General features: G+C 46.0%; 1 protein-coding gene across 1 annotated transcript; it reads left to right on the forward strand.

The window, feature by feature from the left end:
• Positions 1 to 344: 344 nt before the first annotated feature.
• Positions 345 to 1,821, forward strand: LOC106640347 (ER lumen protein-retaining receptor 1-A). Its single transcript, XM_014354348.2, has 3 exons — positions 345 to 679; positions 911 to 1,097; positions 1,282 to 1,821. The coding sequence occupies exons 1-3, from the start codon at positions 550 to 552 to the stop codon at positions 1,655 to 1,657; spliced, it is 693 nt and encodes a 230-aa protein (XP_014209834.2). The 5' UTR covers positions 345 to 549; the 3' UTR covers positions 1,658 to 1,821.
• Positions 1,822 to 20,778: the final 18,957 nt, after the last annotated feature.

Here is a 20,778-nt window from a genome sequence, read left to right on the forward strand (position 1 = left end):
GTCGAAAAGTTTTTTCTTATCTTCAGCCTGTCATTAGAGTATCCGTGAATTTCGAAACAAGAGTGACAAAATATCTACTTGGTCGATTCCTCCCACCACCTCTCTCTCGCTTTCTCGAGTCCTAAAAATCCACTCGGTCCCGGCAAATACGTTCCGTGTAAACTCGGCCTTATGCGCTTCGGGCATTTTTCTACAGGAGACTCACAAGTGTTCCTTAATTACGTGGTGCCTAATGACGTCACCTGCTACGTGCATTTATACGTGTGTAAGTATATATAGAGAAAGAGAGGGCTGATGACTTTGCTCTTTATCGCACTCGCAGTGAAGTGACACGACGTCATATTATTCCGTGCTACTGTTTCATGCCGGCCCCACTCTGCATTTGCTGTAACTCACTGTTGACACTCCATCCGATATAACTGATTTTAAAAAAGTCATTGTTTATCTTTAGCTGTGCTTTTTATCTATTTTTCTTTTTTTTTTTTTTTCTCGGAGTGTTAAAATAACCTACACAAGTATCACAAATCGAGTGTTACCAAGACCACCAAAATGGTCGAAGTTTCAAGGGGCCGTTACAACAGCACCTTGCTGATAGGGCTGTACTACATGAGCTTTTTAACCCAACTGGGCGCCAATGTGATGTTGCTCGTGACAAATATTCGGAATCGAAATTGGATCGGTGAGTTGTGCACGTATGCATTCATGGATACTAGTTTGTTGTCGCAGGTTAACGTTGGATCGTATTTTTTTTTTTTACTCGTACTTGTAAAACATGGAAAGAAGAAAAATTTTATTTAGAGATGGCAACTCGAGTTGAAGGGAAGTAATTTTTTTTGTTACTAAGAGTTGCCATCTCTGCACCTGATCACGTTTCATTGTATCTTTTAATCCGTCATTTAATCTTTTTTAGGTATTAGTGGTGAAACGCAAATTCTCTACGCCATTGCTTTTATGCTGCAATGTCTAAGCCTCGAGGGCCAATACGATCATTATTTTCGAAAATATTCAAATTTTATCACAATGGTAATGACATGCAGTAACGCATTGTTATCATACGTCAAGTGTAACCCATCCCAAAGCAAAAACAATAAACAAAAGTAAGTAAAGTATCTTACTAATTTTTATCATAAACAACTTATCGTCTAATTTATACAGGCAAAAAGTCAAAGATAATTTTTTTAATATCTGATATAAAAATACAAGCATTCGATGAAACTACCAAAAGCAGCCATTTCTCTTATAAACCTAATTTATCAATATCACTTTTTTTTTATTCCGTAGTCAACTCACACTATTATTAATATTAAGTGTGGCGATGGGCATGCACAGCATTTGGGGTAGGAGCGACGTGTATTGGATATTCAGCATCTACCTCGAGGCGGTAGCGATCATCCCCCAACTCTACATCTGTTTGAAAGCCAAAAAAATCGAGAACCCGGTTTTCTATTACGTCGTATTGCTGGCACTTTACAAAACGTTGTACGTTACATTCGAGATGTCCTTCCTCTACAACTATGGATTTGTGCTCGACGTGATCTCCGTAGCAGCTGGTATAAATCAGCTATTTTTCTATTCCGCATTCTTCTGTTTGAAAAAGTGCGAAAACAACGAGCGAATATACAGGGATTGGGAGATCTTAAAAGAAGAACAGCCGTAACTGTATACTATGTGCATCCCAGCCATCAACCCCGTATGTCTTTTGATAACGTAAATACACTTAATGATTTTATCCGATGTAGATAATATGTATAATCACTTTTTTCATTTATTTTAAGTCATTAGTTAAATTAATAGGTGATGTGCAAGAACCAATGTTCATTAGCTAAGCTGTGTAAGAATCAATGTAGATTATTCCACAATGCGTGAAAAATAAATTACATTTTATAACTTGAATAAATTTTTTCATTCAGTTATACGGCTTTTACTGTTGTCTCGTTATAATTCCAAGTTTATACAAATGGCCAATCCTTTGAGCTATTTTTGCCTCGTATATATCATATATAAAGGACCGATAAGAAATAAAAGTATCAAAAATAGTTCAATAATTTTTCGCAGTGAAACGAAAAAAAAAAAAAAAAACATGATCAGACGAGTTCGCATTCGTCATATCCACCGGCATAAATCACGACCCATGCGGCTTCTTTATCTCGTCGAGTATAGGTACGTGCGGATGGAGGTACGTTTAGCAAAAAGTCGATCACGTATCCGGAAATCGACTGCGAATGACCTGCAGCCGATCCATCGAGAGAAAGAGAAATGCACCCTCGGCCGTACGAACCCCGCGGACATATATATATATATATACATCTCAGTCGAATCTTCCGCCGAAATGAATCGACCACGCGCGTTCTCGAGCAGGACCCTTTTCTTACACCACCACCCTACACTCGAGGCCAATGTCTACCCCATACCGTCGAGTGTTACAAATCAACCGAAATACGAACAAACGGTGGGTGACAAAACAATCAAACCAATAACCTTTCATTTGGAGAAAGTTATTCTGGAAAACAAATAACAATCGACCTTAGATATTTGTCATTGTGCACACGACCACGGAGCACTTTGTTGTATACATACCAAATACACACAAGCACGTGTATTATATCAATGCAGTGGTTGCATAATGCAGTCGATTTCAATGCCATATACTCGATTCGTCGATTCGCACTTGTGTGTCGTTGACTATATAATATGAACGTACGTATACTACACTTCACCGGATGCAGGAAATCCTCGGGCATTAAAACGATTTTGGACTCTCCATCTGGCGGGTGGGTGGGCGCGCATGCGGCTAAAGCTGGACGAATAGGATATGGCTCGAGGAAGGAGCTTTTTAAATCGTCGGAAGTACGAGCTTCCGCTCCCGCGGATAGTGCCCCGAGAGATCGTTCATTGCGTGCTCCTCTGCTGCAGCTGCAGACTTTTCGTTGTTATATTGTTATTATTATTATTATTATTATTATTATTATTATTATTATTATTATTTCCATTGATTAACGCTATTGCGATATTTCGTTATCTCTCGCTGTCAATACGGGCGATGTTTCACCGTTGGAAAACCCAACGAGCGCACATACAGTATATGCATTCAATGTTGTCGAACGACAAAGTTTCCAATTATTCGCGCCCACCTATGTATGTCTATACGCGTAGGGGAGGAGGATGGGGCGCGTGTGCAAATAAAAAAAGAATATAGACAGGTGATGCGATAAGAGAGAGTAAGGAAAAGTGTAGCAGGAGAGCGAGGGACAGGGGAATCGCAGCCAGGGGGACGGAAAGACAAATGAAACTCTTTGCATCGTTGAACCTGATGCTTAACACGCTCGGGCTGAACTCGAGCTACGTGTGCGCTTGTTTGCGCGTTGGAAGGGGTGGATAACGCGAAGCTCAAATAAGCTAATTTGTGAATAAATAAAAAATAGTGGGACAAAGAGGAGCGAGAGTTTGTTGCGTCGTCAAACAAGTCGAGGAAACTGCCTATGCATACGCATGGAAAAACATATTTGCCATCGTACATACAACAGTATGTCTACCATCCCCTCGAGTAAAACATGGAGCACTGATAACTTTAGTTTTTTTGCTGCGTGTTATTCGTGCGATTTCTCATAAATTATAATATCGGAGTTCCAATCGCCGTTACTACTTGTTCGGTGAAAAAATACGTGTACGTCTCGCCAACAACAGTCGTTAAAACTTTCGGCCAACCCGCACCCACGTGCACACTCGCGGGACTCGCGTGCCGCAGTATAAAAGACGTTTTCCAGGTAAGTCACGTGCCGGTAATACAAATTCACAGTATCCAGCTTATCGTGTTTAGCGTGTTATATTTACCTCCCCGTCCCCAGATCGGCGCTGACGTGCCAAGACTCGTGACGGTTTTCGAAAGCTCCCCGAGTCCCCGACGCCAGCGCGTTTGTGCAACAATTTACGATCGCCTCGATGTTATAATTAACCCCACGCCCGACCATCGAGGAGCAGAGCTGCTCTATCGGGGCTTCTCGGGGATGGATTTTGCCGGTGAATTTTACACGAACCAAGGGGCTAAAAGTATATACCAACGGAAGCTCATTTGAGCTGCTTGCGCGGTGGTGGACTCTTTAAACAGTTTTCGTACGCACGCGATTTTCCACGCTCACTGTGCTTACTTTTGAAACGACAAGTAGGTACCCGGTCGAAGGCACTCCAGGCGCTCGGATGGCAAAATTAAACGGCCGGCCGCGTGCCGCTTCGCTCGTAAACCCCAAACAAATTAATCGCTGGATTGCCTCCCTTGGCCCTCCTTAAACAGTTATTTTCGCGCTCGCGTCTTTGAGCTCATTCGAGTTTCAAACGAAGACGTTGCATTGTAGGGACCCACAATAACTTAATGTTTAAAAAATTCAAGTTGCCCACCCCGCAAAGATATAGAAAGAACAAGCACTCGCCATACGCGTAGAGACATCGGCCGTTAGTCCCGATCTAATGCGTTATTCACGAGCTCCCCGCACACGCGCACACCAACATGTACCTCAATGCAATAGTCCAATTCTCGCTGCGTGCAAGATGCACCGGTACACGCTCTGATGTACAGTATGGTTCCAGCAGAGACGCACTGGCAATTAGATCCCACTCGTATAGCGCCAGCCCCGGCCCCGTTCCCTCGTCATCTCGTATCTCACGAATCGTAAGCGCGTATACATACAGTGGGTGTGGGAGATCCTCGTGAATTTGCGTGCACTACCTCTCCGTGTACATGATTTGGCTGTGTGTGCCTGTATATATACGCGCAAGCTTTCACATACACCTGTACGCGATGATGACAGTTAGATATCTTACGCGAGCTTACTTTATTTTCCATCTTCCATTTTCGAGTCTCGTAAATATATATATATATATTCTTTTTTTACCATCAGCAGAGCTTGCATTAAGGTTTACCCACGTCTCGTGTGGTGATTAACGACCACGACACTTTTGCGACCATCACGGCGGCTTTCACGCGTGAAAACATCCGAGCTTTTCCTGGCATGCAGTTTGGTGCTCAATAATTCGTGCGTCACAAATAAGTCTTTCGAATTGTAAACGCAACTGGGGCTCCTAATTTAAGTACTCCTCCAGTTATGCCCTCCTCGTTCACGACAGTCCCGGAGGAATGAGCTACACCGACACACAAGAGAGAGAGAGAGAGAGACACGTAACCCCGTAAATTAAAGGTGAGCAGTGAAACGCGTCAGTTTAATAGTAAAATGATGATAATAATAAACCGTGTGGTTGTCAAATAAGACCGCACGCGCGTATACGTACGGAGCTCCGGATCTCATTTATTCGATTAGAAAGCCAGCGGGGAAAGCGTACGCGGGTGTATATACACCGCGAGTATATCATCCAGCTTGGTGTACTACGCCAGAGATGTGTAGACGTACACGCGAGCCTCACTTTTCTCTTTTACTCAACACCACCTCCGAGCTCGTTATCAACTTGGGTGTGTTTTTTCAAAGGATGGAAACATATGTATGCATATAACCCTTGCAAGCTCTTTTTTCTTTTTTCCTATTTTCAGTCGCTATGCGCGGATCACGAGGGCGCACAATCGTGTCGCCGATAAATCACGGCAGGAAAATCCAACGCGTCCGCGATACCGAGCATACGCTCGTGTGCAACCGTGGATTGACGCTCTCGGCTTTTTTCGATTTCATTTTGCCTTTCTATTCGTAACGAATACACTCGCTACAAACGAAGGGAAAGTTGGGCGATAAACGAAAAACTTGTGTGTTTAATGACGAGTGAGGAGCACGTGCGTCGAAATAAAAATGATCAGCCAGACGTATCCGTATACAGTAACGATTATTCGGTGAAACATTCATATTCCATGCCTCATCGGAGAGATGATCCGGTCCTAATAAACTACCAATCAATTCCACCCTCGCAGCCACTACCTGCGACTCGATGAGCCAATAGCACACGAGACACCTTTCATGGCTCATGAACGTCGAAAGCTCTTTCATTGTTTCGCACGACAATGGAGAGCTTGCAGGAGAGAAGCGGATAAACAAGAAACGAAAGCTTTTTTTTTCAGGAGCTAAAGATGGCAAGGGAGAAGTTGACGCCTCGAGTTTATCGATGGCACCGATATCGGAAAATTTCACACCCCCCCTCCAAAGCGCGCACAGCTCTAATGTCCTTCTTTCTGGGCGATAAACTCTCAGGGCGAAGGGCTCTGGCTTGCGTATACAACCACGTACAAAGTGTAAAACTCTTTTCATATCCATCACACGCGAGCCTGAAAATCCTATTATTCCGCGGAAGGTCCTTTTATTTTTTATCGCCACGTATAAGGAGCTTTCGCGTACATCTGAGGGATATCATATCCGTGGGGGATGGAAAAAAGAGGATCAGCCACGTTTGCGCGCTCTTTTGATGAAAATTTAATCTGCATTTCCAATGCACGTGTCCCCCATTCTGTTCCCAAAGCCAACCAAGGAGCTTTCTTGCGGTGCTCCGCGCAAAGACCCAAAGGGGCACTTTGGCCTTTCTTCCGCGGCCACTTATTTCGCTCTTTATAAGCGTCTAACCGACGTGGAGCTTGCGGGTGGACAAAAGAGCTTGCGAGTAGATACTTCCGAAGATGTGGGCTCACCTCGTTATGGCCGCGTGGGCCAAAAGAACCCTACCGCCGTACTTTTGTAGAGCTTGCAGCCGTAGGGTACGCTTATTGGGAATCATCTGACATTTCTGTGCGTGCGAGTGGAAAGGAGCTTCTTGGTTGTATTATGTATGGAAAAATAAATATATTTCATCGCCAAAGTCTTCTCAAGTCACGCAGGAACGAATAACAAAAGGATCTAAGTAGGCCCCGAGAACTCCGAGAGCCGCGCTAAGTTACGTAATCTCCCCGGGTCCGAATAAGCAATGTATTCTCGTGAAAATCGTGTGAAGTAGCGTACAGTGGGAAAACGCCCTCCCGCGCGTACATCCACGCGCGAGTCTGATGGTGTCTCGCCGAGGAGGATGTATTGAGACAAAAGGAGGTGTAGGAGAGCTTGCAGATGACAACGATGAGGAGACACCTTGTTCGCTTCGATGTTAATGCGCGTGTCTCGTAACAACGGGAGTATACCTATACCTGCCACCTCGTTTGGCGCTTGAATTTCAATGGTAAGTATTATTCAATTTACTGTTACACCCTTGCGACCGTATATACGTATACCTACCGCTAAAAAGGTCGTTTGTCCCAAAGTCTCGGCAACAAATTGATTCCGATCTTTATCTGCGGTAAAACTGAAAATCGCGCCCTCGTGAAGATATAACGTGTGCACACGGTAAAGCAAAATACGAGAGCTGAAAAAAAAAAAAAAAAAAAATCCAAATCCAGCACGAGACGAGAGATGGAGGAAATTAACGCGCGATCGAGCTCTGTATACGTTAAACCCCCGCCCCCCTCCTGGTGCACTATCGCGATAAGGGCCAGTCAGATACAAAGAGCGAGCGCGCGGTTGTGTGTGTACGCGGGCACGTGCAAGCTCACTCGACCTTATTTTTCAAGCTCCTTCATTTCCGGCTGCCAGTGGCATATCGGCTCGCCCGCTGCCTACGGCAACACGAGGATGTACATGCTCGCGCGCGTGTGTGTGTATGGCCACGTGAAAGCGCACCTTGGATTTCCATCTCTCGGCTTTAGTTTTCGCGCTCACAGACAGTACGAGAAAGAGCCCCTCGTGCGAGAGGGGTCGAGTGACGCGTGGAATATCGCGGGTCGAAAATTTTGTAAAAGCCACTGTGCCTGAAATTATCTTTGAAAACTGTAACATATATAGAGTATTCGAGAAATGGCACATATATTTAAACACGAATCAATGTTGAGCTCGTTCATTTCGTACAAAAATGTACCGCTTTGATGTGGTGCAGACGTTTATTTTTTGCGTGGAGCCCAAAAATAAATCAATTGCCCCAAAAATCGATAAACAATTAAAGCAATAACGTCATACTACTGCAAAACGACTCAAGATCCATCGTTGGCTCGTATCTATGCTATATACACACATATACCCAAGTATGCGCAGACACCGTGATGCTTATACACGTGTATATTCCCTCAACCTTTGTCTCGCCGGCTATGTATATACATGTGTAACGTAATTACTTAACCGACCAACCAACTAAACAACCAGCCAGCCAACCGAGCAGAGGCAAAGAGAGCTCGGTTAGCGCCAATTACATACAAGCTGCTCTCGAGCGCGACAGCCGTACCTATGCAGTAGGGTACAGGTTTGCGTACGGGATTGCACCAAAGGTGTACGTATAGGCGCATGCTATTGGCTTGTTTGCCGAGCTAGTGGTCTCGAGTCCATCGGACTGTGTATACGGACGGGGCGTCAAAGGAAAGAGAACGATACGGAGTCGGTGGGGGAAGAATAAAGGCGCGCGTTTGACAATCGATACGTACTCGGGACGACGCGACGTTAAAAAAAAAGTCCCTCCTGCAGCGACTGCGGTGCTTACATCGCAGGTGTAAGGGGGGCCTGCCGCGCCTGCCTCTATCCGATTTCGTCTCCCTCGATGCGTGTGTACACGTGTCGTAAAGGCGACGGTCTCTAATCAGCGCAGTCCCGGTGGGGTAAAGGTGGTGGCGCGTACCCGTCACTTGTTCCCTTTAACCCCACGGCTTTTTAACTCCCTATACAGCTCAAAGGGAGCTTTACACCCACTTTGATGTTTACTTTCGTTTTTTGCGGGGGGGGGGGGGGCAATAGCGACGAGCGTTACATCGGGCTTTCAAGCGCAGGGCTTCGTTGATTAATTTAGGCAACATAATAATAATAGTAGTAATAGGTGTATATGGTTAGCAAACTACCAGAATCGTTCGCTCTTATAACCATCGCTGCGTTGGCGATTGAGCGGCCAAACGAGCTTTAACCGCGGCTCACCTCGATGCAGCTTTCATATCATATACATACAATCCACAATTTTGTTTACGGCGCGTACATATACACCCCGCGAGCTTTTGCTCACTTCTCAAACTTCATTACGCGAAAGCTGCACAGCGGCACATATAGTATTATAGATACACGCGAAAGAGGAACGCCCGAAACTAATAACACTCTAGCGCAAAGAGCAGTAATGGAAGCTGTAATAAGTGTATCGCAAAGCCAAAAAACTAGAGCTACGCGTTTGCTATTCCTCTGCCGTGAGCGCGACCTATATACTGTATACGGGGGGAAAGAGCTTCATACAAAGCTCCCAAGAGCTCGAGCTTCCCAAGGCAGGTATGACCCGGAGGAGGAAACTTGCTCATCGCCAGCTTTTGCCCCGTCCCAGGATTAATCCAGGCCAGTAGCGAAGTTATATGCACTTGGCCGTCGTCCCGGGTATTACTGCGTGCCGGTGCAGTTGTATACGTGATCGCGAGTCCACGCACTATGGGGAGAGCCATAAAGGGAGGAGGAGGAGGTGCCCCAGCCTCCGAAGAGCGATAAAGATGAGCGCTATACTGCGGAGTGGAGCAAGGGGCCAGCGATATGAGGTATTAAAGGAGAGAGACCGGCGTTTCCAGTGTCCCGTGGCCCAATCTTCTCTGGGTATCCGTACGGGATTGACTTTTCAATCACTCTACGATTGGGATATTGGCGAAAGATCGGGGGCAGGTTTGGGGCTGGGTCTTTTTACATTTTGGATGATTTGCTTGTCAACTGTGTCCTACGAGTTACGTGGGTGCATTCGGCATAATGCATAGGCCAGTAGCCAAGCATGGGGGACCTTATCGGCCGCCTCGTGGGATGTTCGAGCTTGTACAGCGACGTCATCCCTCATATGCCTGTGAGACGTGAATTATGACCTTACTGCCGAGTTGTTACGGTAATTAGATAAGGGAGGTGTAATCCTTCCTAAAAAGCTCCATCAAATGCTTTCGACCTAATGTATTTTTTCCTTCCCTTTGAATTTGTCACCAATGCAAGAGCTCGCTTTCACCAAACGTCATTCTCCGTACGATCTTCTATCATTCTTAAAAATGACTGGTCCGCCCCTGTGGTATTCCATTTCGTTGCGAAGGATTTATCTTTAAAACAGTGGATCATTGGAACTCCTCTTTTCTTCCCTCTGCTCGTTTCTCAAGCCAAACTTTAAATTAAGACCCGATGGGAGCTTGCACCATCAACACCGTCGTCATCATCTATCTCTTACTGAATTTTTTAGTGATCAAGGCTTGTGATACCATCCTATCTTATAAAAGCACTTACCGCGTTAATTTCAAAATCTTTACTTTGGGAACGTTTACATTCCAAGCCACTGACATAATTTTTTTTTAATTATTTAAAATTTTTTTAAATAATTAAAACTATTTTAATTAATAAACGCGACTTTACAGCTGCACGTGTGTGTTTTGGTACATCTTCGTGTTATTGTTAACAGCATGATAATTTTTCATACGCTTGGCACCAACTTAAAATTAACGAAGGTACCAACCGAGATTTTAGTCATATTAACGGAAACTCTTTCATAAACTTGATATGGTATACAACATGTCTCGATTTCATTGAAAGTTCGGCCAACCGCTAAAGATTCCGTAACATGCGAAACAATTTTCTAACTTTGCTGGCAATATTATCAAATATGCGTGCACTTGGTAACAGCATTTAAAAATGAAGAAAATAAAAGTAATCAACATACCACGCGAACAACTAAAATGCACTCACACGAGACTCGTATAAATTCCCACACCAACCGTCGTTAATCTTCGTTGATCCGCTCTGTTCTTCGCACCATGTAAATTCTGCCACTTGGAAAGAAAATAATCACATGATCAAGCCCGGCGCAATTAACGCCCTCACGAGCACCCTCATCTAAGAAGGAGGATGGGAGAGAGAGAGGAAAAAAAAACCATCGTCGTCGCAGCGACCGCAGCTGTCTCTCGTTGCCATCAGCGACGAAAGCTCTCGCAATAATCCGCCAAAAGTGACCGAGAGAGGAAAAAAGACCACCGGGACAAAGGCTACTTTTTTTTTAACCTCCCCACACCCTCCCCGAAGCAATATCACTCTTTTTCTCGCCAACGATACACGGAACGAGTTTCCAGAGGACGGGGGTCTGCATGGGGGCAAATCGATCGAGCCGGCCGCTCGTGAAATTCGATGCAAAGCGCGTCTCGGTCCGGCACCGAGCGATAAACCCTTTTTCATTCGCGTTGCGGGCACCTCCGCGCCTCTACTCGAGTGTACCCGTGCACATCACACGCGTTGGATACCCATCGGCAAAGGATCTACGGCATATGCACGCGCGCGCAAATACAACCAAGAGGAAATACGGGGGTTGAGTGGGTAGGGGTTCAAGAGCCGGCTATCGATGTGTGCACAGGAATGATGCATCCCCGATACATCATATCTCCTCTGGAGCATACATCTATACATACGAGTTGCTTTTTATCTCTGGGGGTGTATCTCGAGAAGGCATGGGCGCGGAGCTCCTTCGTTATTCCGCTATCGTGGCATGTTTTTTCTGTTTCATCCCCGAGACCGAGCGAGCTTTTTTCTGAGCTATTTTTTTTTTTTTTTTTTTTTTATCATGCAGACTGTAAGTACGTATACGGTAAACCCTCGTACCGCGACTTTTATACACGAGACTACTAGCTATATAGCGTTTAAATGATACATGTACATATATATGTATCCCCGGCACCTCGTTATCGCGGCGACCATCTCCACGTAGCTACATCAGCCGTCAATATTGTTCCCGATGATCCCTACCGAATGCGTGTACAAGCCTTCGGTGTGTACCTGGTTACACGGGGGGTATCCCAATGCCCGACTGTCGTGCGATATGTTTGTTTGTGTGTGTGTGTACAATATATCCACACATAGGCGGGTTATCGCATCTTGTCACGCGCGCCGAGTGGCCCGCATCCACTGGCTTTGTTTATTGTATAACCTGTAGCTGATATAATGCGTGTGCATGTAGGTCGGCGTCGTTGCTAAGCGCGACCAAATTGTTTTTGCGAGAAATGACATTTGGCCAAACTTTGTCTACTCGACTATACGGGCTCTGTTGTCGCGATGGGGGGTGGGTGATGAACTTTGAGGCTCGTTACTTTTCGGCAGCCACCGATCGTATCATGTAAGTGGCGGGGGGAGGTGATCGGGGTTACGAGTGTACGTTGTTCTACTTTCCGTGCGAGCTGTGTCGCAGCGACGCCGATGAATGCACAGTATTTACGTATAGGTGAGAAAAGTGTTTAAGAAAAAATGGCAGAGCTGGCAGAATATAGTTGGTAATTTAGGCCATTGGGACTGGATTAGTTCTTGGACTTTTTACCTACCGGCACTACTGGTGTATGTATGTATTAAAAAAAAAAAAAAAAAAAAAAAAAAAAAAAAAAAAAAAAAAATATGTAATCTTTGTAACATCATCTGTCACGCGTGTATGTACAGTGTGACGGAGTTTTTTTATAATTTACAAGAATCACCTAAAAAGAATGTAGGAAGTAATCCTTTTTTCAACTAATAAAAACTTTTCCTGGTAAATTGACGGAGAAAAAACCATCTTAAACCAACCTCAAAAGCAGAGTTGGTTGAAGCTCGTCTATTAGGGCTAATTTGTCGAATCGCTCGCATATTAACGTACCGAAGGCAAACGTACGACGTTGTTTTAACTCATTTGGGCAGAGTAGCAGTTTATATCAATACATCTTTGATTCTTGATCATGTACGTGCAAAAGCTAGAGGCCAGTTTTGATTTTTCGCGCAATTTTTCAAGATCCAATTTTAAATTTTTATTCGCAAGTAACGTCCATATATAGATAAAAAAACGATGAAATCAGTGGAAATGGTCGACAAACGTGTAAAGCTCAAAAGTAATAATTTTTTATTACTAATTGTGAAAAAAAAAAAAAAAAAAAAAAAAAAAAAAAAAAAAAAAAGAAAAGAAAACACCCAGAGCCAATGAGAAGTAAAAACACCCTGGTTTTAACGAAAGCCCTCCGGCGCAACGAAAACCTCAGGCGGCAAAAGTTGACCCACATACCCTATAAAGCCTGCAAAATAAAGGCAGAACAAAAGCAAGAGAGAGAGCGAGCCCACGGGCATAAAGCAAACGCTCCATACGTATATACATGTACAAAAGAAGAAGAGTCAGCGGGGGATGGAAAAAAAAGGGCGTCACAGAGGTGGGGTCGTATACGTAAAACGGCGTGGCAACTAACCTCGATTACAGCAGCAGGTTTCCACGTCCGCTTGGCAGCTCGCCGGATCCGATGATCGCGCGCCCCGACGCATCACAATGGCCCCATGATTGCGACGATTGTTGTTGCTATCTCCTCCAGCCGTCTCTCTCCTTTTCTTCGGACAAAAAAGGACTTTCTCGCCTCTCTGAGTATACCGGTACACGCAGGAGCGGGTCTCGTGTCCACCGCCTGCACTCCCTCGAGCGATCACAACTGTCTGTACTCTGCGACAGCACGAGCAAAGCCGCGCGTAATAGCTGATGCCACGTGCTCGGCCAACGATGATCCACTTATTGCCGGCTGGCTTCCAACGACTGGACTATTCCTACTATTAATCCGCTTCATTATCACGGATGAGCTTTCGATACGTTACGTAAGCACGTGACAGCTTACCACGACTACTCTGGCAATATTCACCAAAATGATGTTGGGCTCGCTCTCCTTTTTCTCGATATGCACCATGTTATTTCACGGGTGTGTTTGCGAAGGTTGAACTTGCGAGCTTTCGAAATCCCCCGTCCCTCTCTCTCTCTCTCTCTCTCGTCACGTCCCAGTAGTCCGTGTCAGCGAGTCTAGCCCTTCTCCCCTGATGGGCCGTGCAAACATCAGACTGTCGGCGGACGAATGAAAGATGAAACGCCTGCACGGCCGGCAGGTCGGTAGGCAAACATCGCATTAGCCGTGCTGAGCTCGCTCGCGGTAACAAGCTCCGACCCCCTTTCGCGTCCTTTACTTGTTTATCCTCCCCTCTCGCTCTGCCGGAATTTTTCCCTCGTACGACGGGGCAGAGGTGGGTAGGGTTTGCACTACCTTTTTTTTTTGTTTTTTTTTTTTTCCTACATAACCGAGATTGATCAAGGTAATGTATAGGAAGGTGGTGGAGCGCGGCAACGGTACCGAGTAGCGCGCGAGTTGGTGGAACGAGCCGGGAAAAGCTCCTCGCGAGTTCGAGCTCCGAGCTGCGACTAGGTTGCCCTTTGCTCTTCTTCTTCTTCTGCACCCGGCCTCCCTCGCGTGCACGCGCGTATATATAGAGTATACAGTGGTCGGCGCATGCCCGCCGACTATACGTGCACGCGTCGGTGTGTATACGTATCTCTCTCTCTGTCTCTCGTTCGGCTTGAAAAAAGGGGGCTACCGGTGTTTTGCGTGGACGCGGCGAAAAAGAGCTCAAACTCCCTCTTTTTTTTTTTACGAGTGCCCTTTTTTTCTCTCTTTCTAGGAGAGCGGGGGATATGCGTATTGGTCGGAATGGAAGCACTATGGGAGACCTTGGCATTGTGCACGGGGCAGCTTGAGGAAGAATACCGTAGCAGCCCACGGATCTTGCGTGTCTTCTCTCTCTCTCTCTCTCCCTCTCTCTGCGTACGTTGTTTTCGAAAGCTCGATGGTCACACCTCGTTGAGCAAATACCTCGGCCGGAAGCTCAATTGACCTCAAAAGGGTGAACTTGAAAAAAAAGAAAATTTGTTTTTTCTCCCCGTCGCGCGCCACGTTACTTGGAAAAGTGAAAATTCTTCCGGAAGTTCGGAGCTTTCAACTTTTTCATCGACCCCCCGCGCAATCAGTGAGTGCTCCGTAAATTCAACTCGTCGAGGAAAAAAAAAAAGAATACACGGTGCCGAGTCCGCAATCTTTAACAAGCTCCCCTTGCGTTAATACGCTAGTGGATTCCAGCCCGTTTCTCATTGACGCGCCAAAGCTTTTAACGCGAAATCAACTTTTCCGTGCTCCCTGTATCTTTCATCAAAACTAAACTCGGGTGATTTCGAACAGAAATTTTTACCATCGGGACTGATTTTCCGAACGCCCGCCAAGTCGTTGTAAAAAGTACATGGAAAATTAACTTTGCCCGTTCCACTATCCGCGCGAACCGAACCCTTTGCCCAGTGGGGCAAACAGCTATTTAAGAGGCAAGTACAAGAGAAAAACACGCGAGTTAAACGAGGGTGTGCTGCAGCGCGTCTAATTTCCCGAGACAGAAGTTGCCGGTAACTATTCCCATTAGATAGTTTCGGGCTTTTTGGCGCTGCTCCTTCTCTCTGACCCTCCCCTCCTCGGCTAGGTTAGAGTGTTGGTTGAGGCTGGCTGTGGTGACAGGAAGCTCGTCTTTGCTCTCGGCGCTGTTTCTCGGGTTTTGATTGTGCTAAACTTTCCCGGGGAGTTCGGGCCGAGAATATTATCATCATTTGGACGGGGCGTATTATATTACTGCTGCGACATAATGAAATCTCGTCACGATGCTGTGGAAGCTCTTTGGTGACACTTGAAACGAGCGGGTTCATCGTCGTCGCGTGTCCTTTTATTTCTTTCTTTTTTACTTTTTTTTTTTTAAGGCCTGCTATAAAAAAAAAAAAAAAAAGTACCACCTCCAGGGTATCAGAAATCGATGAAAACTTTTGGCGTCGCGAAAACGCGTAAGTTCGATTTACGATTTCAGTCTATCGCGCGCTTTGTCAGTTTTCCTTCTCCGCTCGCGGGGATTTATGATTATGACGATTACTTTCTCCCGTCCACGTTAACAATGCTCGGTGCATATAATATTGCAGGAGATTTCTCTGGTTGGGTGTGTATGTACGACGTGGTTGACGGGGTAAGAGGAAAAAGGAGCATAATGGCTTCTGGGGGTGAGAAATGGAGGATTTATCATTGCTGAAACGTAAGGCTTTAAGACGAGGATGTAAGGACTTTGTTGGTTTACGTCGAAAAATTTGCAGTTGTGCAATGGACTTAGCTTTTAAGACATGGTACCTTCATCCAGCCTTTCTCGCGGAAAATTGTGATGGTACCTTCTTGTTGTTAAACATCGCCCCTTTCCCCCTAAAACTACGATTAAGACCTTCAACAACAAACGAGCATTGTTAACCATCCAATACGCCATACACCGCACATTGCACAAAATCTGCGGAAAATCAAAAGAGCAAAATCGGAAAAATTTCAGGGCAGCCGCACGTTCGTTCAAGCTCGTCCGTCAAACTCCTCGCAGCCGAGCCAAGTCCGTACCCGAAACTGCAACTCTACCGACTTTTTATCTCCGAAACAGCTACAGCTTCGAACGGATGGATAGCGCCGGTCATGTATACATATACATTGTAGCGCGTGCAGAGAGAGAGACGAACGAACCAGCAGCAGCGCAATCATATTGTCGGGCCGTCAGTATCGGCTGGCGTGGCGCGTTCATCATGTAACAGCTTGCAATTCCAGGGTAGAGAGGCCAACGTGGCGGGAGAAGCCAAACGACCTCCCCAAGCACTGTTGTACGCAAATCGTTACACCCAATATTCCGCCCCTACCCCCCTCGCTCTTTTCCACCCTCGAAACGACCATCTCGTAATCCAAGGGCTTAAAACATTTTTCAAATGTCCTTTCTGTGGCTGTTGGTACACGCCAATTAAGAATCATCCCCCCAAATAATGCGTTTCGCGTGTATTTCGTCGAGGGGGTGTACAGCCCAATTTGAGCTTAGATTACCCCAGAGTGAGTTTGCGTGAGCGGGTCGAGCTGAAGTCGCATGGTGTATCTACCGCGTCCTGGTCCTTCTTGGTTTTTTTTTTTTTTTTTTTTTTTTTTCCACCAATAACCGGCTCATCGCATATTCCAGCGGAATCTTAACAAGCTCCACGGTACAACCACCTGCCGGTCTGGCTTGATATCGCTCGACTGAAAAAAGAAGCCGCGTTCCCGAGAAGCCGATATCCAATTTTCCGAGTTTTGCTCGGCTTTTTTTTTTTCTCATCTCTCGGTCATCTCCTTTTCTTAATTCCGCGGAAACACAGAATGCGGAAGAGAGAAAAGTACCTGTGCCCCCCCTTCGATAATATAATCTGAGGGAAAAGGCAATCGGAACCGAGAGGCCTCTCCTTTGCTTTCCTCCTCTGTACGTGCGAATTGCCAGTGTCCGATTGGTACGGGAGTATAAGGCTTCGATTGGTGGGCGGCCGGTTTAACGACTACCTTATTATCACGCCTGCGAGCCGATCAGTTCGGCTGACTTTTTTTTTTTTTTTTTTTTTTTGCGCGGCTTGATCGGCCTGAAATAAAACGATGAAGGGCCAGTTTTTCGAAAACGAGTTTTCTTACTTTGCAAAATTTTCCATAACTTGTAACAATCCGTAATATAAAAACAATTAGTTATCATCGGGGAATAATTTCCCCGATGAGACATCGATCGGCGATGCTCGAATCAGTGACACGTCTCGTGCTCCGTTAGAGCGACACTCCATCCTCGAGCCGCGCGATGATAACGCGATTTCAAGCATCAGCACTGGCACTTGAAATATGCGATACCAGCACTGCATGGTGCTGAAAATGCGATTTCAACGTCACGTTAATCGATCGTTTTTTTTTTTTTGTTTTTTTTTTTTTTTACTCGTTCGATAAAAGTGATTACCAAAAACTGCAAGGAGCAGAGCCACACCCACGTTAAACTTTTAACTTGCGTCCACTCGAGCTGGTAGAAAGTTATCCCGCCGCAAAGTTATACCCTCCTCCGGCATCTTGACAATGCCTCTCGCAATGATCCTTTATTGTTTCGATAAAAGAGCCCCCCCCCCCCCACACCACGTCGTTCTAATGCGACTCCCTAACGGTACCTCGATGGAGAACAATATTGGCCACGATAAAAGTTTCACCTCCGAGTCGTCACACCTACAGCCACTTTTTGCAGAACCAATACGGCAAGAAAGTCACGCGACGGCGTTCAAGTTCCAAGCCCCTTTTCCCCCTGTCCCGTGGTATAGGACCGATTACCCGAGTTCGCGCTCTTGCCTGCGGCAATAAAACGAGCATTCCAAAGTACACATTTCCAGCGTGTTATGTTTTCACAAACATCAGTCGAGCTGGGGGGAGGGCAAACAAAGCTCCATCGGTTCGCAAACCCCAGCATGTACGCGTATCACCAACCGACCAACCACAAATACAAGTATCAAACGCGTGTGCACAGTCCGGTCGTAAACAATTTCATCGGTGCCCCATACGTACGTCGTGTACAGCGAGTCCTCGTGTTATAAATAAGTCGGTGGCTGCACCTCAACGTCTCCCTCTCCCCTCCATTAAACGGCCGACCGCAGCTACGGTGCCTCCACTTTGGCCTCCTAAATTAGTCCCCTCCCTTTGCTCGTTTGCGGTGAAGAGCCGAACCGTGTATAGGTCGAGGCCCCTCCGTTGTATTCCAGCGGATGATTTGTCAGACCCTATACGGTAGTGCCCTCGATGCTGCCTGATTCCGAAAACGCAAAGGGATACGATCGCATTTTGTTGTTACTGCAAGTAGTACGAGTCAAGGTATGGTCAGACTTGGATGGAGGATTTCCCAGAGTAAACAATGGCTCTTTTTGTGCACGCACAAGTAAAATTACCGCCGAAAAATGGTCTGAGTATCGAGTTTACACCCCCATTTTCTTAAGAAATAGAGCTACGAAGAGTAAAAAAAAAAAAAAAAAAAGAAAAGAAAAGGCTAAACTACGGGGGGCAAGTAAATTTTAAATGCGCAATAACGCTCTCGGCACGTGTGTTGTGTGTATAAGTTTATACATATATGTATATAAGAGGCAAAGAAAGTAGGTATGTTGATGTACTGCATGTGCAAGCTGCAATGAGGGTAAAGACGCCAACCCGTTGGGGCAAATGCCTCGCGGTAACGCTTAAAACACGCACTGCTGTCTCGACTTTCAAAAGTGCCCCTCGTTTCCGTGCCCTCGTATACGTGGTACTCGTGAACGTATAGAGAGCCCCCCCCCCTTTTTTTTCATCGCCACGAGCGGTAGTTGTTTACGTGGATGAATTATTCTCACTTTTTTGCGAGAAGGGCTTTTTCCAAGCAGGTGTAGTACATTGTAAATTGGCTCTGTTGTTTTGCACCGTGAAACGTTTGAGGGGAGAAAAAAAAATTATTTTCTCTTGCGCTTTCCACGGAAAGTGAAAGCTCGATTAGCTGTACCAACCACTAAGAGTACGGCGTCTTTGAAATGGCAAATCGAACAGAGAGACGGTAATCTTCGCAAATTAGGATGCAGCACCTAAACTAAAGCTAGCGTGCAACAGCACTCTGGTTGCTTCAAAACCACCCGATACCCATGGGACGGCTGTGCAGACAAATCTAGTACAAATGTCCAAGCGGGTATATTCATCGGCTGACGTAAAATTAAGCGCTAAGCGAGAGAAAAAGGAGGTCTTGGAAAAACCCTGCGCCGGAAGAATAAGGGCGACCTACAGATAGGTAGGGAGAGCAGGTGAAAAAGCGATGGCTGAAGAATGTGCGTCCTGAGCGATCGGACCTCATACCCGTACCTTTTTCCTTACACATCCGTCCAAAGTAAATTGGCCTTCGAGATATGCCGCGCACGAGGGGAGGTTTTGAATCTCCCTCGATTTTTCACCTGTTCCACGTCTCATGTATACACACACTTTTTCCACTCCGTTCCTTCTTTTTCATCTCACACTCTCGACTCCGAGTCCACCTAATTTACGACATTTCCTTTGGTCCCTGATGCCTTTTTTGCTACACGGTGCTCAAGTTGTCAAACTTTCCAAAAAACCAATTGCCCTCGATTTGTTCAATTTTCGAAATTTTCCGCTGGCCGAGCCCCACCCCTCCCCGAATATAGCCAGACACCTCGTAGAACTGCACCCATAACAATATTCCCGATCTGACCCCCCCCCCCTAACTCACGCCCCGGCGACTTTCAATCGACCCCCTCCCCCTGCCCTTACATACATAGATGTGTATAGACACATACCTCTGCTCGCATGATCTTTTGCATTGGCTCGTAAACTAGGGAAGTAGTGGTAGTTTCTACAGGCGCTGCCAAACTATTTCCCATTATATGCCGTGCCGTATATAATACGTACCTCTGGAAGCTCATGAGCAAGTAGGCGGCTATCGATTGCCCCTCGGACGACGTCCACCTGCTGGCCGGAAAATTTTCACCCCGGCCATAACCATGTAGCCGGGCTCGTGAACTATGCGTCCGATCCCCCGGCCATCTTGATGCATAAATATCGGATACCTACCTCCGGAAATTTACTTCCTTACGGCTTAATTTAACCCCCTACCGGTAAGAGAGTATTTTCACTGCGGCTTTGCACAATGGGAAATCTACTCCTCGACTTGTTTGAAAAATCGCTCAACAACCAAGGGGAGTTTTAAGCTTTGTCTCGTTACTAGGCCCACAATGTTGGGAAAAAAAAGAAAATACACGTGCAAATGTCCAACTTCGAAAGTTCTGCATAACCATAACGATCAAACGCAAAAGTGCCCAATCAGACGTACGAGACTAATCGCACCGATTGTTGCGCCGTTCCGACAAACCACCGGTAAATCAACCCGGCGAAGCTCTAACTCGAGTCCAAGTGTGTGCAAACACGCCCCGCTAACCCCCCACCTTGGAGAAACGAGCTGATAATTGAGCCTTGCACTGCCAGTCGATTCGATACTTCCAGGTCTCTGTACTCGGATGTACGGCTCTACATCGGTTATATATAGTGTTGGCTACGAGTCAAAGTTTGCCAGTATGGGGCTGGAATCGCGCGAGCTCCTCACTGTACCTACGTATAGGGGCAAGATTCGATCCGGCGACAAGACCATATAGACG

The sequence above is a fragment of the Copidosoma floridanum genome, unplaced genomic scaffold (genome assembly GCF_036245765.1).
Source record: "Copidosoma floridanum isolate Cflo_tuat_1 unplaced genomic scaffold, Cflo_Japanese_pri ptg000001l, whole genome shotgun sequence".
Classification (NCBI taxonomy): domain Eukaryota; kingdom Metazoa; phylum Arthropoda; class Insecta; order Hymenoptera; family Encyrtidae; genus Copidosoma; species Copidosoma floridanum.

Excerpts from the sequence above, each read along its gene's own strand:
- LOC106640347 (XM_014354348.2), top strand. The coding sequence starts at position 550 with ATGGTCGAAGTTTCAAGGGGCCGTTACAACAGCACCTTGCTGATAGGG. Across the intron at positions 680-910 it reads TCGGAATCGAAATTGGATCG|GTATTAGTGGTGAAACGCAA; the intron begins GTGAGTTGTGCA and ends AATCTTTTTTAG. Across the intron at positions 1,098-1,281 it reads AGCAAAAACAATAAACAAAA|TCAACTCACACTATTATTAA; the intron begins GTAAGTAAAGTA and ends TTTATTCCGTAG.